At 35.3% G+C, this 11,509-nt stretch overlaps 3 protein-coding genes across 4 annotated transcripts; 2 read left to right on the top strand and 1 right to left on the bottom strand.

Moving 5' to 3' along the window:
* The first annotated feature begins 3,274 nt into the window (after positions 1-3,274).
* On the top strand, positions 3,275-5,047 carry LOC122410797 (solute carrier family 66 member 2). 2 transcript variants are annotated; one of them, XM_043419235.1, is made up of 4 exons: positions 3,275-3,984; positions 4,081-4,217; positions 4,483-4,666; positions 4,735-5,047. In XM_043419235.1, the coding sequence occupies exons 1-4, from the start codon at positions 3,791-3,793 to the stop codon at positions 4,922-4,924; spliced, it is 705 nt and encodes a 234-aa protein (XP_043275170.1). In that variant the 5' UTR covers positions 3,275-3,790; the 3' UTR covers positions 4,925-5,047. The 2 variants fall into 2 exon arrangements, with proteins under 2 accessions (XP_043275170.1, XP_043275168.1); XM_043419233.1 differs by having other exon boundaries at positions 3,279-3,984; positions 4,450-4,666.
* Positions 5,048-5,800: 753 nt separating this feature from the next.
* holn1 (CD2 antigen cytoplasmic tail-binding protein 2 homolog holn1) lies at positions 5,801-8,062 on the top strand. The gene is made up of 4 exons (XM_043419232.1): positions 5,801-6,256; positions 6,406-6,569; positions 6,846-7,280; positions 7,370-8,062. Exons 1-4 carry the CDS (start codon positions 6,088-6,090, stop codon positions 7,709-7,711), a joined length of 1,110 nt encoding a protein of 369 aa, XP_043275167.1. The 5' UTR covers positions 5,801-6,087; the 3' UTR covers positions 7,712-8,062.
* On the bottom strand, positions 7,843-9,489 carry LOC122410878 (uncharacterized). Its single transcript, XM_043419330.1, has 3 exons — positions 9,279-9,489; positions 8,381-8,675; positions 7,843-7,993 (listed from the first exon to the last, which is right to left on the bottom strand). The coding sequence occupies exons 1-3, from the start codon at positions 9,442-9,444 to the stop codon at positions 7,843-7,845; spliced, it is 612 nt and encodes a 203-aa protein (XP_043275265.1). The 5' UTR covers positions 9,445-9,489.
* Positions 9,490-11,509: the final 2,020 nt, after the last annotated feature.

Genomic DNA, 11,509 nt, shown 5'->3' with positions numbered 1-11,509 from the left:
GGAGCCCCGCGATTGAAATCCGTACCAAGAATTTGAACACTTATGGTCCAGAGCTTGGCCCGATCGGTCTCTCGTGCTTTAACTAGGAGCATCACACGTGCGCAGTATGGTCCTTCGATATATCGTTCTTGTATTTTGAATTTTATTGAAAATGCAAATATAGAAAATTATTTGAAACTAAGGTCGCGACTTTTTAATACTTGACGTTCCTTTTTTATTTTTTGAAGTTTTTATATTCACTGATTTCACTTCTTTTTGAGAAGCGTGACAACTATACAGGAATCGTATTTCATTCACTGTATTTGGCAACGTTAGAAAACAATCTCATTTAAAAAAAAAATAGATTATAAAATTTTCTCATTTTTTTTATTTTAAAATTTTTTATTGAAAATGCAAGTATAGAAAATCATTTGAAACTAAGGTCGCGACCTTTTTAATACTTAGCGTTCCTTTTTTACTTTTACTGAATACTCCTGTATCGCTTAAATAAATTTCAATTCATATTTCCATTTCAATGGTCATTCCTACATTTATTGATTTATAATTGGAACAGTAATTAATGACATTCCTCGAGGAAATGTTCGAAACACGAGAAACTTTTACACCATGAACATCTTCAATTTCACGTTAAGTTTAGGATGAGATACCAACAGCAAATTCAACAGGGTTTTCGAGCTGCTTATTTAGGTCGTTGTTTGCAATGCACCCACTTTTTTGAGAAGGCTCTATAATGAAGAAAACATTTGAAACATTTATCGCTTTGTATTTTTTTTTCCAAGTCAAGTAGTTGCATGTTTATTTTCAAGTATGCCCTTTCGGGTTTTTACATAGTCCCCCCCCCCCCCCCCCCCCATATTTATCGCTTTGTAGGGTAATATGGGGCAAAACAGACTTTTCCGAAACTGAAATTTTATAAAATGCATAACATTTTTTTTTCTGTTCCAAATCATGTCCTGACCATAAATCATGGTAAATTGTTGAATTCCACGCTGACATCCCCAAAAAATTCAAGTTTCAGAACAAAATAGATCCCAAACTACTTTCTCACTATCTATTCACTTTTTTGACTTATTTTTAAAAACCACAATAGTAATTAAATTACGAACAAGGATAAAAGGTTTTTTATTCATTTGTTACAAAAATCGCACTCATAGCTGACATCTTCGTCTTCAATACTTGTACACAAGGTGCCCATTTTTTGCATGTTAAACAGTAAATCCAATCTTCGGAGGACGACGAATATAACCCTTCGCAAAAAATGCAAGAAACGTCTTCAGAAGACGAGGATTTGGCTGTCTTGGTGAGCTTTTTTTCTGTCTGCTAAACTGCTACATTTCGAAAAATGTCGATATTTCGATTTTTATGCCTCTTGGAGGTTGTGTCCGTTGTGCTCCAGAAAATTTTTTTGAAGAAATTTCGGAAACTAGGACCACGAATCAATGGTGGAACTCCGATATAGAGCGAACACGAAATATACCCCAGCACGATGGACCCAAAGTTGATTTTTTGCATTCCTCAAAAACATGACCGAAATGGGATATAAGATTTGACTCATTTCTTTTCATTTACATCCAAGGAATGGAGCCTGAGTGGTCCCATTTCTTTTCCCATATTACCGAGTTGACATTCTATTCGGGAACAGACGCTTGGAACGATTGTATTTCGAAAAATGTCGGTTTTTCGATGTTTATGCCTCGCTGAGGGGTTGTGTCCGTTTTGCCCCGAAAGTTTTTTTCTACGAAATTCGGGAAACAAGGATTGGGCATCAATTTTGGGACTCAAAAATACTTGAAAGACCACATGCTCATCAATGAAACTTGCTTAAATCCTTAAGGAAGTTGAGGCATTAGAATGAAAATGATGTCATCGATTTTAAACCGATTGCATCTTATTTATGAAGTGAAGTGTAAAAAAAAATCAGTTAAATTTTCAGACAGTTTAGGAGCGTCGTTGCTGAAAAAAATCAATAACAATTTGGGCCAAATAGCATATGTAACCTTATGGAAGTCAAGACACATTCAGTGATATCTCCGTTATAAATGATGCTAAAAATATGAAATTTTTTGGGCAACATGAGCAAGGCTTGCCGAATAATGTCATTTTTTTCAGATTTACTAGGAGATTTGCTCAGATTATATTAATAACAATCTGTTTCCCGTGCAGTTTTTTGAAGCTAGGATCGTCACCGTGCGTGTTTTCAACTGCTGAGCTCTCACCAGTTTTTCGTCTTTTTTTTCCAACTTTTCTTCAAAGTGTATGCAACATTGCCAAACTGTAAACTGACCTAACTTTTGAAAGGTACAGGTCATAACTTTTGGGTAAAAAAAATGACTGTACGGCCTCAACTTCCTTAAGTGTCCATTTTGCCCCATATACTACCCTATATTAGGGTGTTTAAAAAAAAAATCGATATTTTTTTTTATAGACTGAAGAGGGATTTATAGTATACGTAACAAAAGTGATTTACCCAAAATTCGGGATTTTTGGAAAAATATTTGAAGGTCCCTAATAAAACCACTTTTCTATATATTTTCCTGTTTTGGTAAAAATCGTCGTGAAAAAAATCATGAATCGTTTATGCAAACATAAAATAGACTTGAATAGTGAGTTGAACATGTGCATTTCAGTATACGACTCAAATTAATTGCAAAATTTATATATTATTTATGAATATTCTGCTGAGAAATAATTCTTCTTTATTTTACTGATAATAAGTAGCATATTTTACCCGCATTTTTCTCGAAAGCTCTAAAAACTTCGCGTATAGCTGTTGAGCTACGTCCTTGGCGCGGTCAAAAGCGACTCTCTATATATTGGCATTGTTACGGGGTGCATACTTGGTACATTACTTATTGCATTACTTGCTACAAGTAGTGTATTTGTTATATTGTTATAATGTTTGACAGTTTCCAGACGCCTGTATGTAAAACCGTTGTGCCACTCCTAGTCACCATATGTTGTATACGCAAGCGATTTTCTATTCAGACTGTACAATAAGAAATGCGCGTGCGCATATAGACTTGCGATGATCGAAGCAAGAATGGCTCAGCTCTCACGCTCTCAGCTGCATGGTGGTTTGAATGTAGGTAGGCCCGCTACACGCACGGTCAATAATATTGCGCAATATAGATGATTGCACAATATTATTGAACGTGTAGATGTAGTATTGAAACATTGCGCAATCATTGAACAGAAGTTTGAGCTATTTTAAATTTATGGCGCACTACACGCTACACAAACTCATTGTGCAATATTATCGACCGTGTGCAGCGGGCCTAATGGAGTGCACGTTCCAGCATCATTCCAGTTCAATGCCTTGCCTCACTGCCTCGTCAGTTGCTCACAGACGTTAAGTTGCGTTAAGTGATAAGTCGAGAATATGAGGTAGTAGAGTCGAATGGGACGCCAGTAGCGTGGGCGTCAAGTTGAAGTAAACACGCAAAATTGACGCGCCCGATCGATTTTATGTTTTTTTTATCCGAATAAAGCTTTAATTTAAAAGCACGACATTAATAGCGTGGGGATGATATTTCTAATTCAAATTGTTCAATCCTTCATGAGCATTTCAATGCCATTTTATCGAATGAAGCGTTTTAAAACACCAATAGAACAGGACGATTTTAAAATGTGACGGGACATAACCTTGAAATTTTGGAAATTTTATCTCAAAAGTGTTTTTTTTTCTTGTGTGACTACAATACTTGTTGAAACGTAGTTCAAATAATCTCTTCGCAGTGAAATTATGTAGTTCTAATAATTCAATTCACCAACGACAAAACTAAAAACTACAATGAATTTCACGTACGAAGAAGTTACCATAACGGATGTCATAGGATGGATCGCTGTTGCGGTTATGGTTGTTGGTGGTGTTGTGCCATATATCCCTCAATATAGAGAAATTAGACAAAAAGAGGATACTGACGGATTTTCACTCTACGTTTGCTTAGCTCTTCTTATTGCTAATACACTTCGTATTATATTCTGGTTTGTGTTTATCGCTTTATTCTTTATTTATCAATCAGCAGTTGTTTTAGTCATTGCCTAACTGTATTTTAATTGGTTTAAAAAATTATTTGACAGGTTTGGAAAATTTTATGAGATACCTCTTCTTTTACAAAGCATTTTGATGAATTTAACTATGCTCTTGATGGTTAAATTGTGCGTGGACATACGCAACAAAAATCAAATAATAAAATCAAAACGACGCGTGTTTACAGGTAAATACAAGCACAGGTGTGTTGAATTCTTTGTGATTAATTTTATTGTTTTGCAATAACGATTTGTAAACGCTAGATTTACAGCCGTTCTTGGAAAACTAAACTTTTCCACTGTCGATCGGTTATATTTGCTCCGCTCTGTAAATTTAGTTTAAGGTGTTTATATTAGTTGAATCAGTTTATGCGAATACTGTACTATTGTGGTTGCCCTGTCTAATGATGGTTCTATTAGATTTGGACACTAAATACTTTTGGAAATGGACAGACTTTCAATCATATCTGGAATTCCTCCTACTATTTGGTGTACTGAGTGGAATACTCATGTACATTTTCTCGAATAATGTGATATTCGTTGAAGGAGTTGGCATGATGGCTGCATTGACCGAAGCAATGTTAGGTGTGCCTCAATTTTTGTGGAATTTACGAAATAAATCTACCAAAGGAATGAGGTGAGAGCAAACATAACTAAAATAATTATCTATCGTTAAAAATGAAATTATTTCAAAATTTATTTCAGTCTAGCCATGGTTATGATGTGGATGGTTGGAGATACATTCAAAACCTGTTATTTTATACAAAGACAAGCTCCTCTTCAATTCCGAATATGTGGAGCTCTACAAGTCATCATTGATGTCTTGATACTTGTACAAGTCTATATTTATCGTAAAAACCCTCCGCCAGTGCTGACACTGGCACGAACAGACTAAATCAAAGCAATCAATAATTGTCAATTGTAACCTAATCTTCCTTCATATCAAACTAATTAATGTAAAGTTGTACAAATCTATTTTGTATGTGTTATACTAAAATATATGTGTATGTGATTTTCATCAAAGAGCAATTAGATATCTCCGAATCCAACGTAGCAGAAAGTTTAAATATTATCATATAGCTTGCGTTTTTTTTTTTACTGATTCCTAAATAAAAGAGCCGTTCCTGTCATCAATGAAAACAGATTACCATCAGTCGGTAAATAGCTGCTACGACTTTTCAACATTTCATTTTCTTCAATTATATTTTCGAGAAGTGTTACACTTTTTGATCATTGACCAAACAAAGGATTGACGTTTGGAAAAATTAAATTCGTTTAATTTTAAAAAAGTTACGACTAATTTAAAGCTATTTTTTGTTTCATATGTTCGTCAAAATATATTATTAAATAAATGTTTTTAATTAATCAAACATTCATAAATTAACGACAAATAATGAATAAATTTGAAAAAAAAGGCGAAAGTCAAAATTGAGTGGGCAATGAGTTTTGGAATGCAGCCGGTATCAATTCATTCTTAGGTTATAGTTGCAAGATTTGCTAAAAACATTATCAGAAGATACGGACTTTGGTATCAAATCTTGCTCTATCTTGAAGTCAATTTGACGTAAATTTGTTTATGAATTGTTATCGGGGTAGCTTCATGATGCAACTAATGAAAATTGAGCAATTTTCGGAAAAAAGTCTTCTTTGTCGACTGCGAATTTTGATGCGCAGTGGCATCTAGAAATCAAAATTGTAAACAAAATCTCATTTCGGAGGGCGAGTCGATAAAAACTTTGCATCGTCTCGAGATTTTCGGTCCGAAAGTTGCCGAAAAGTTGTGCTTACGACGTTGCGCGTTACTCTGTCCGTTCTGTCCAGAACGTCCAGAATCAAGAGACTCGGTAGTTTATTTTTTTTCCTAAAACGAAATATTGTGTTTACCTTTTTTTTAAGAATCACTTTGTGCCAAACAATACCTAACAAAGTCATATTTCTTGTATTTCATGGGACCTTGAAATACGTGAATGTTTGAATATAAACACACTCGTTGAGTGTTGCATCGAGAGGTTATATGATCTTAATACTTCACGCATATCAAGTAGATTGATAATCAAAATGTCTAAACGTAAATTAGATGAGTATTTGGAAACTCCTTCGAATCCTACGTATTATAAAGTTCCACCCAATAAATCCACGACTGTGCAAAATTCTCTTGACTCCGATGAGGAAGATGCTGAAGTGAACGAAGACCGATACAATGTTATGAACGAAGAGGAATTCGAGGGTCAGTATTTTATTCGCATAAAGTGTGAATTATCAATCGTTTGCAAGAAAAAAATATCTACAAGAGTCATAGGGAACAATCATTTTGTTTTTGTTCTCTTTTATACCAGTTTTTTATAAAAAGTTCACAAGCTTTGTACTTTTTTTAAGGTATCGACGATGAACCCTTGACCGCTGAAACCAGTGCAGGATTCACTGCATTCAATATGAAAGAGGAACTTGAAGAAGGTCATTTTGATAAAGAAGGACATTATCTTTGGAACAAGGAAAAAGAAATCCGAGATAATTGGTTAGATAATATAAATTGGGTTCAGGTATGCGATTGCAAAAAAAATCTTCAAAATTAATCATTCAATGAATTCATGGATACACTAGCTTTTATAGAAAAGATCAGTTGGCAGTCACAAAATATTAAATAATATCTGGATAGATGGTAAATTAGATTTTTGTGTTGAATTATTGACATATATAAACATAGCAGTATTTTTTATGGAAAAAAGACATAGAGAACAAACAAAAGGACCAAGGTTTCCAGTTTTCAAGTATTTGGTGGATTTCTCTGGCTCCAGTTAACGATATAATATTTTCAGATTAAACCCAGAGCCGAAGGAGAAAAATCAAGTGTCAAAGACAATGAATCTAAAGGTTTAGCAGACAGTGACAGTGAAGATGATGACGATATCCTTTTTGATCCCACCCCTCTTTATAAGCAAATTCTCGAATACTTAGAGACAGGGGAAACAGTATCAAAAGCTTTGTGTAGGCTCGGCAAGGGTAAAAAGAGAATGACAACAGCGGAAAGATGGAAAAAAAAGAAAGAACTGGCGAAAAAGCAAGGAGCCGAAAACGAAGGGGGTTCTCAAAAAGACGCAGATCCCAAAAAACCAGAGGATGGAAAAAATGCAACTGTTAGCGACGAAAGTTCAGACAAAATAGTCAAATTGACTGAGCTTGCTAACGAACTACTGACACGCACTGGAAATATGGACATTTACCAGGAGAGTTATGATTCCATCAAGAAAAAGGTTACAATTTATATTTACTTTTCTACCAACATAAAAATCATCAAATTGAAATTGACTAATTGAACGAAAAATTTTCGTATATTTTACAGGTCGAAAAATGTGACAAACAAGAAGCCGAGTTGGATATGTATGCAGATGATTTCGATACGAAAGAGAAGGCCAAATTCACAGAGAACAATTTGACGAGTGGAGAGAAAACAATGGAAACAGAAGAATCGAATCGAAAAGACCAATCGGATGATGAGAGTGTGACGTGGGAATTGAAATGGTCACAGAACGACGATGCTGAGATAAACGGTCCTCATACAACGGAACAGATGCAGGCATGGTCAAAAGAAGGATACTTCAAAAGCGGCGCATGGGTTCGACGAACCGGCCAGCAGGGACAGTTTTACAGTGCTGCGAGGGTTGATTTTGAGTTGTATTTGTAAATTATTGTAGATCTTATTTGCAAGTAGACCAAAATGAATTATTGAAGATTTTACGAGCTTTTAATTTTCTAGAAGTTCACGAATGATTAGAGAATGCGATTTTTTTCAATAACGAAAATTTATTCCAGATTTCATAAATAATTTGTTGGACTCTGTCTCCTCAAATCTCGTGTCTTTCTTCCATGATTCATGTATGTTGCGTTTGGTCCAACACACTTTTTGTAATAAGTAATGCAGTCTTCATTCTCAAATTTTGTTGAATTTCGTCTTGTAACGCCAAACCTAAAAGGATATGAGATTCAGTTATGGAAAATTCAGTTGAAACAACAAAATAAAAGAACGATAATTGTGTTTTTTTGTTGGCACTGTACCTTGTTAAATAATGAAAAAAGGGGGACCTCGACAACATCAATTCCAGTTCGCATATCAAACTTGATCGGCAATCTTCCTTATCGACATTCACGAACGCATGTATGATTTCCATCGTATTTAGGCTGGAGGATCAAAAGATCGAAAGGCTCAAGAGAAAAATAATCAGTTTGGAGAAACTTTAATTATTATTCCATGCAAAAATTTTTTATTTTCTATCCTAATTATAAGTGTAAGAAAGAAAATATCAAAATATATCGTGCACAAATTATAAAACTTTCGACATAATTTTTCACTAACTTCTTCAGATTTCTTCTTGATCTAGAATACGATTCCGGATGCGGAGCCCAATCATTGCTGTAAACTTCGTGCTCGTGATGCGACGAAGCATATCCTGTTAACGGTGGACCAGGGTAACTCGAATATTCCGGCGGACCAATCGATGGGTAATCATTCTTGTAAAAATAACCCGTGTACTTCAGCAGACCAAGCAATTTGAATGAGAGTGCGATAAAACCGATCAAAGTCACAACTACCAACACAATCTTGATCTTTATCACCACGAACGTAACCAAACTCTGCAGTCCTCCCATAACTGTGAATAATTCATGTGTTTTTACGATTTCTTTGCGCTTCTGACTTCGTTTACAATTTCTTAAAAAACTGTCAAATATATACGAAACATTCGAATTGATGAATTCGGAGAGAAGATAGAAGTGAAAATCCAAATTCTCACGTATGCACCTCATAAATTTTGATATGAATCTGAAATTATTGTTTTACACGATAAAAAAAGTAACGTGCAAGAAAAAGGGAGTTTTGAGAATCACTATCCCATAATTAATCGCAGTCTTTTGTCTCAATTTGCATAAATTCTGGTACTTTTAATATTTTGGGCTCAAAATGTTGGATATTATAATTTGACTTTTTCACTAACGAGCCTCCGGAGCCTCGACGATACAGAATGAACTTTTAATGGCACAACTAATGACAACTTTAAAATAATCATTTGAAGCGAATAATTACAAGCAATGCGATGCAGAGGATTAACATAAACGGTGCTGAAGCCGGACTTCCTGACGGCTGAAAGTTTCATGAAATTTATATTGATGAATGGCCCAACAAGCAATTATGTTCGTCGATAATTCCCTACACTTCGGAGTGAAAATTTCTTAACGCATCGTTAAAATTCACTTACAGAGAAACAGATCGTGATAGAGCTTGTGTTTTCGCGTCTCAACGTAGTTTGTGATCTTTTTTTCCTCGTCAAAAGCCTTTGTCAGTCGATTTTTAGGTCGAGATATTTCGTGACCCATCGCGACCAAAATTACAACGAAAACCACCACGATTTGGGCAAACTTCATTTCGAATTTTCTCGTTATCGATCTTTTAACGAACGAGTGGTTAATGCCGAATACGCGAGTTGACTGAAATCCATGCGTTCTCGAAATACTTTTATACGAGGCTAACAAACGTGCTCGAAGGATAAAAACAGGTGACTTAATAATTTTTTGTTCAAGCAAGGTCAAAACTCTCTTCGCTTTTCTCCGTTAATTCTATTATACTTACTTTACGGAACGGAATGAGTTCACGCGTATTTTAGAACGAACGAAAGAGAGAAAGCTGTTGATTCGAGTGTACAATGTTTACTTAGGAACGAAGCGGCGTAACTTTCAAATTCACCCACTAAATTACTCCCAATCTCGACCTTTTGCTTCGTCACTTTTGATGGAGAACGAGAAGAATATTTTCTATCGCTAGTTCAAATTGTCAGCGAGTCGATAATTTGATTTTAACACTTCGGAGTGTCTCACTCTCGAAAATGAATCATCGATGTTGTATTTCCAAATTTATCTTTTATTCTATCGTAGAAAATTAACATTTCTATCAATATAAACATTTTTAAGTGTGTTTTGTGTATACAACGTCTTTTAGTTTCTCTTCTGGTGGTTCGTCAACAGGAAATCTCAATTTTTCTTGTGACGTTGCGTAATAATTTCCGGATCAATTCCAGAGCAGGATATAACTGTCTTTTCACCTGATATAAATGAATCACAAAAATTATTGATTATACTATAATAAAAACAACTGCAAAAAAAAACAATTCAATCCGCAGCAACCAAAAACAATTATATAGTCATCATTTGGTGTATCGAATCCACAGTCATCACCAGCCAAAATTGGGATATCAAGTCATACGAAGAGAGCATCATTTCGAAATCGAAATTCTTTGACACAGTTTAACCGATTAAAAAAAGGCTCTGTCAGTCGATTTTTGCCATCGTTCTGCGTAGGCTGACAGAGCCTTTTTTTAATCGGTCAAACTGTGTCAGAGAATTTCAATTTCGAAAATTCCAAGTGAGGTTAGTCGACTGATCCATACTCTTAAGTAATCCGCGGCCATCACCAGCCAAAAAGAGTTAAGCCATGTAATGAATTAATCAATCCGCGGCCATCACCAGCCAAAAATAATTGAACCATGTAATGAATTGCGATCATCAAGAATAAGAATAATGATATGAAAACCATTACTTTAGATCCTGATTTCGTATTTGATTTTGGTTTTTTTTCTCTCAATACGCACATGCATCCTCAATCAACTCGATGTGTTGGCTGACTGTTTTTTTTTCGTGTCATTTCGGGTTCATGACAACGGACCACAAGAGAAAGAAAAAGAAAACACTCGAGCGCGAGCGTTTCGCCAAGTTCACTCAATGAATAAAAATAATTTATTTGCAATTATTTTCCATTGAATTACATTGGGTTTTTTTTTTTTTTTTTTTTTTTTAAACAAAGTGAAAATATGTAGTACACGATTCGGTTCAAATCCGCAAAAGCAAAAATTTTAGAGTCACGTCGATAAAACTACAATCAAATTAGCAAACTCTCTCCTTATTAGATTTTTTCGTCAGATCGCATTTTAACCTTAATCCAATGAGCAAGTTAGTCTGGAATCGCAACGTTGGGCGGATTGTCCTTTCGGAAAATGAAAAGAAGAAAAATATTGGTTATTCCCCAAAAAGGAAGTGGGGTCACTTCCGTGATGTCGGGGCGTTCATTCTTCTTATCTCTCGTCCCATCGCATTTCTCGCTTTCCCTCTTTCGAGCCTATTTTACTTATTTCCTTAGCTGTTGTGTCCTCACCATTGTCGCGTTGTTTTTCCTCGACCATCCTGGCGATACTATCGCACGGAAGAGCTCCTGTCCCCTTCTCTCTTCCTCGCTTTCCTTCTCTTTTCAACGGCCTTATTATGGACGATGGGGAATTGGGGAAAACTTTGCTATCTACTTGCGGACGTTGGTACTTTATCTTCTCCCTTGTGTTTCCATACTCAAACCGATTGTATTACGTTATATATATATATATCCGGCGAGGAAATTTCGGTTCTTCCGTCATTTATCCTTTTGTCGAGGACTACTTTGATCCCC

This window comes from Venturia canescens, chromosome 5, assembly GCF_019457755.1.
Source record: "Venturia canescens isolate UGA chromosome 5, ASM1945775v1, whole genome shotgun sequence".
NCBI lineage: Eukaryota > Metazoa > Arthropoda > Insecta > Hymenoptera > Ichneumonidae > Venturia > Venturia canescens.
Note: the sequence above shows the minus strand (reverse complement) of the source record. Positions and strands in the feature narration are given on the sequence as shown.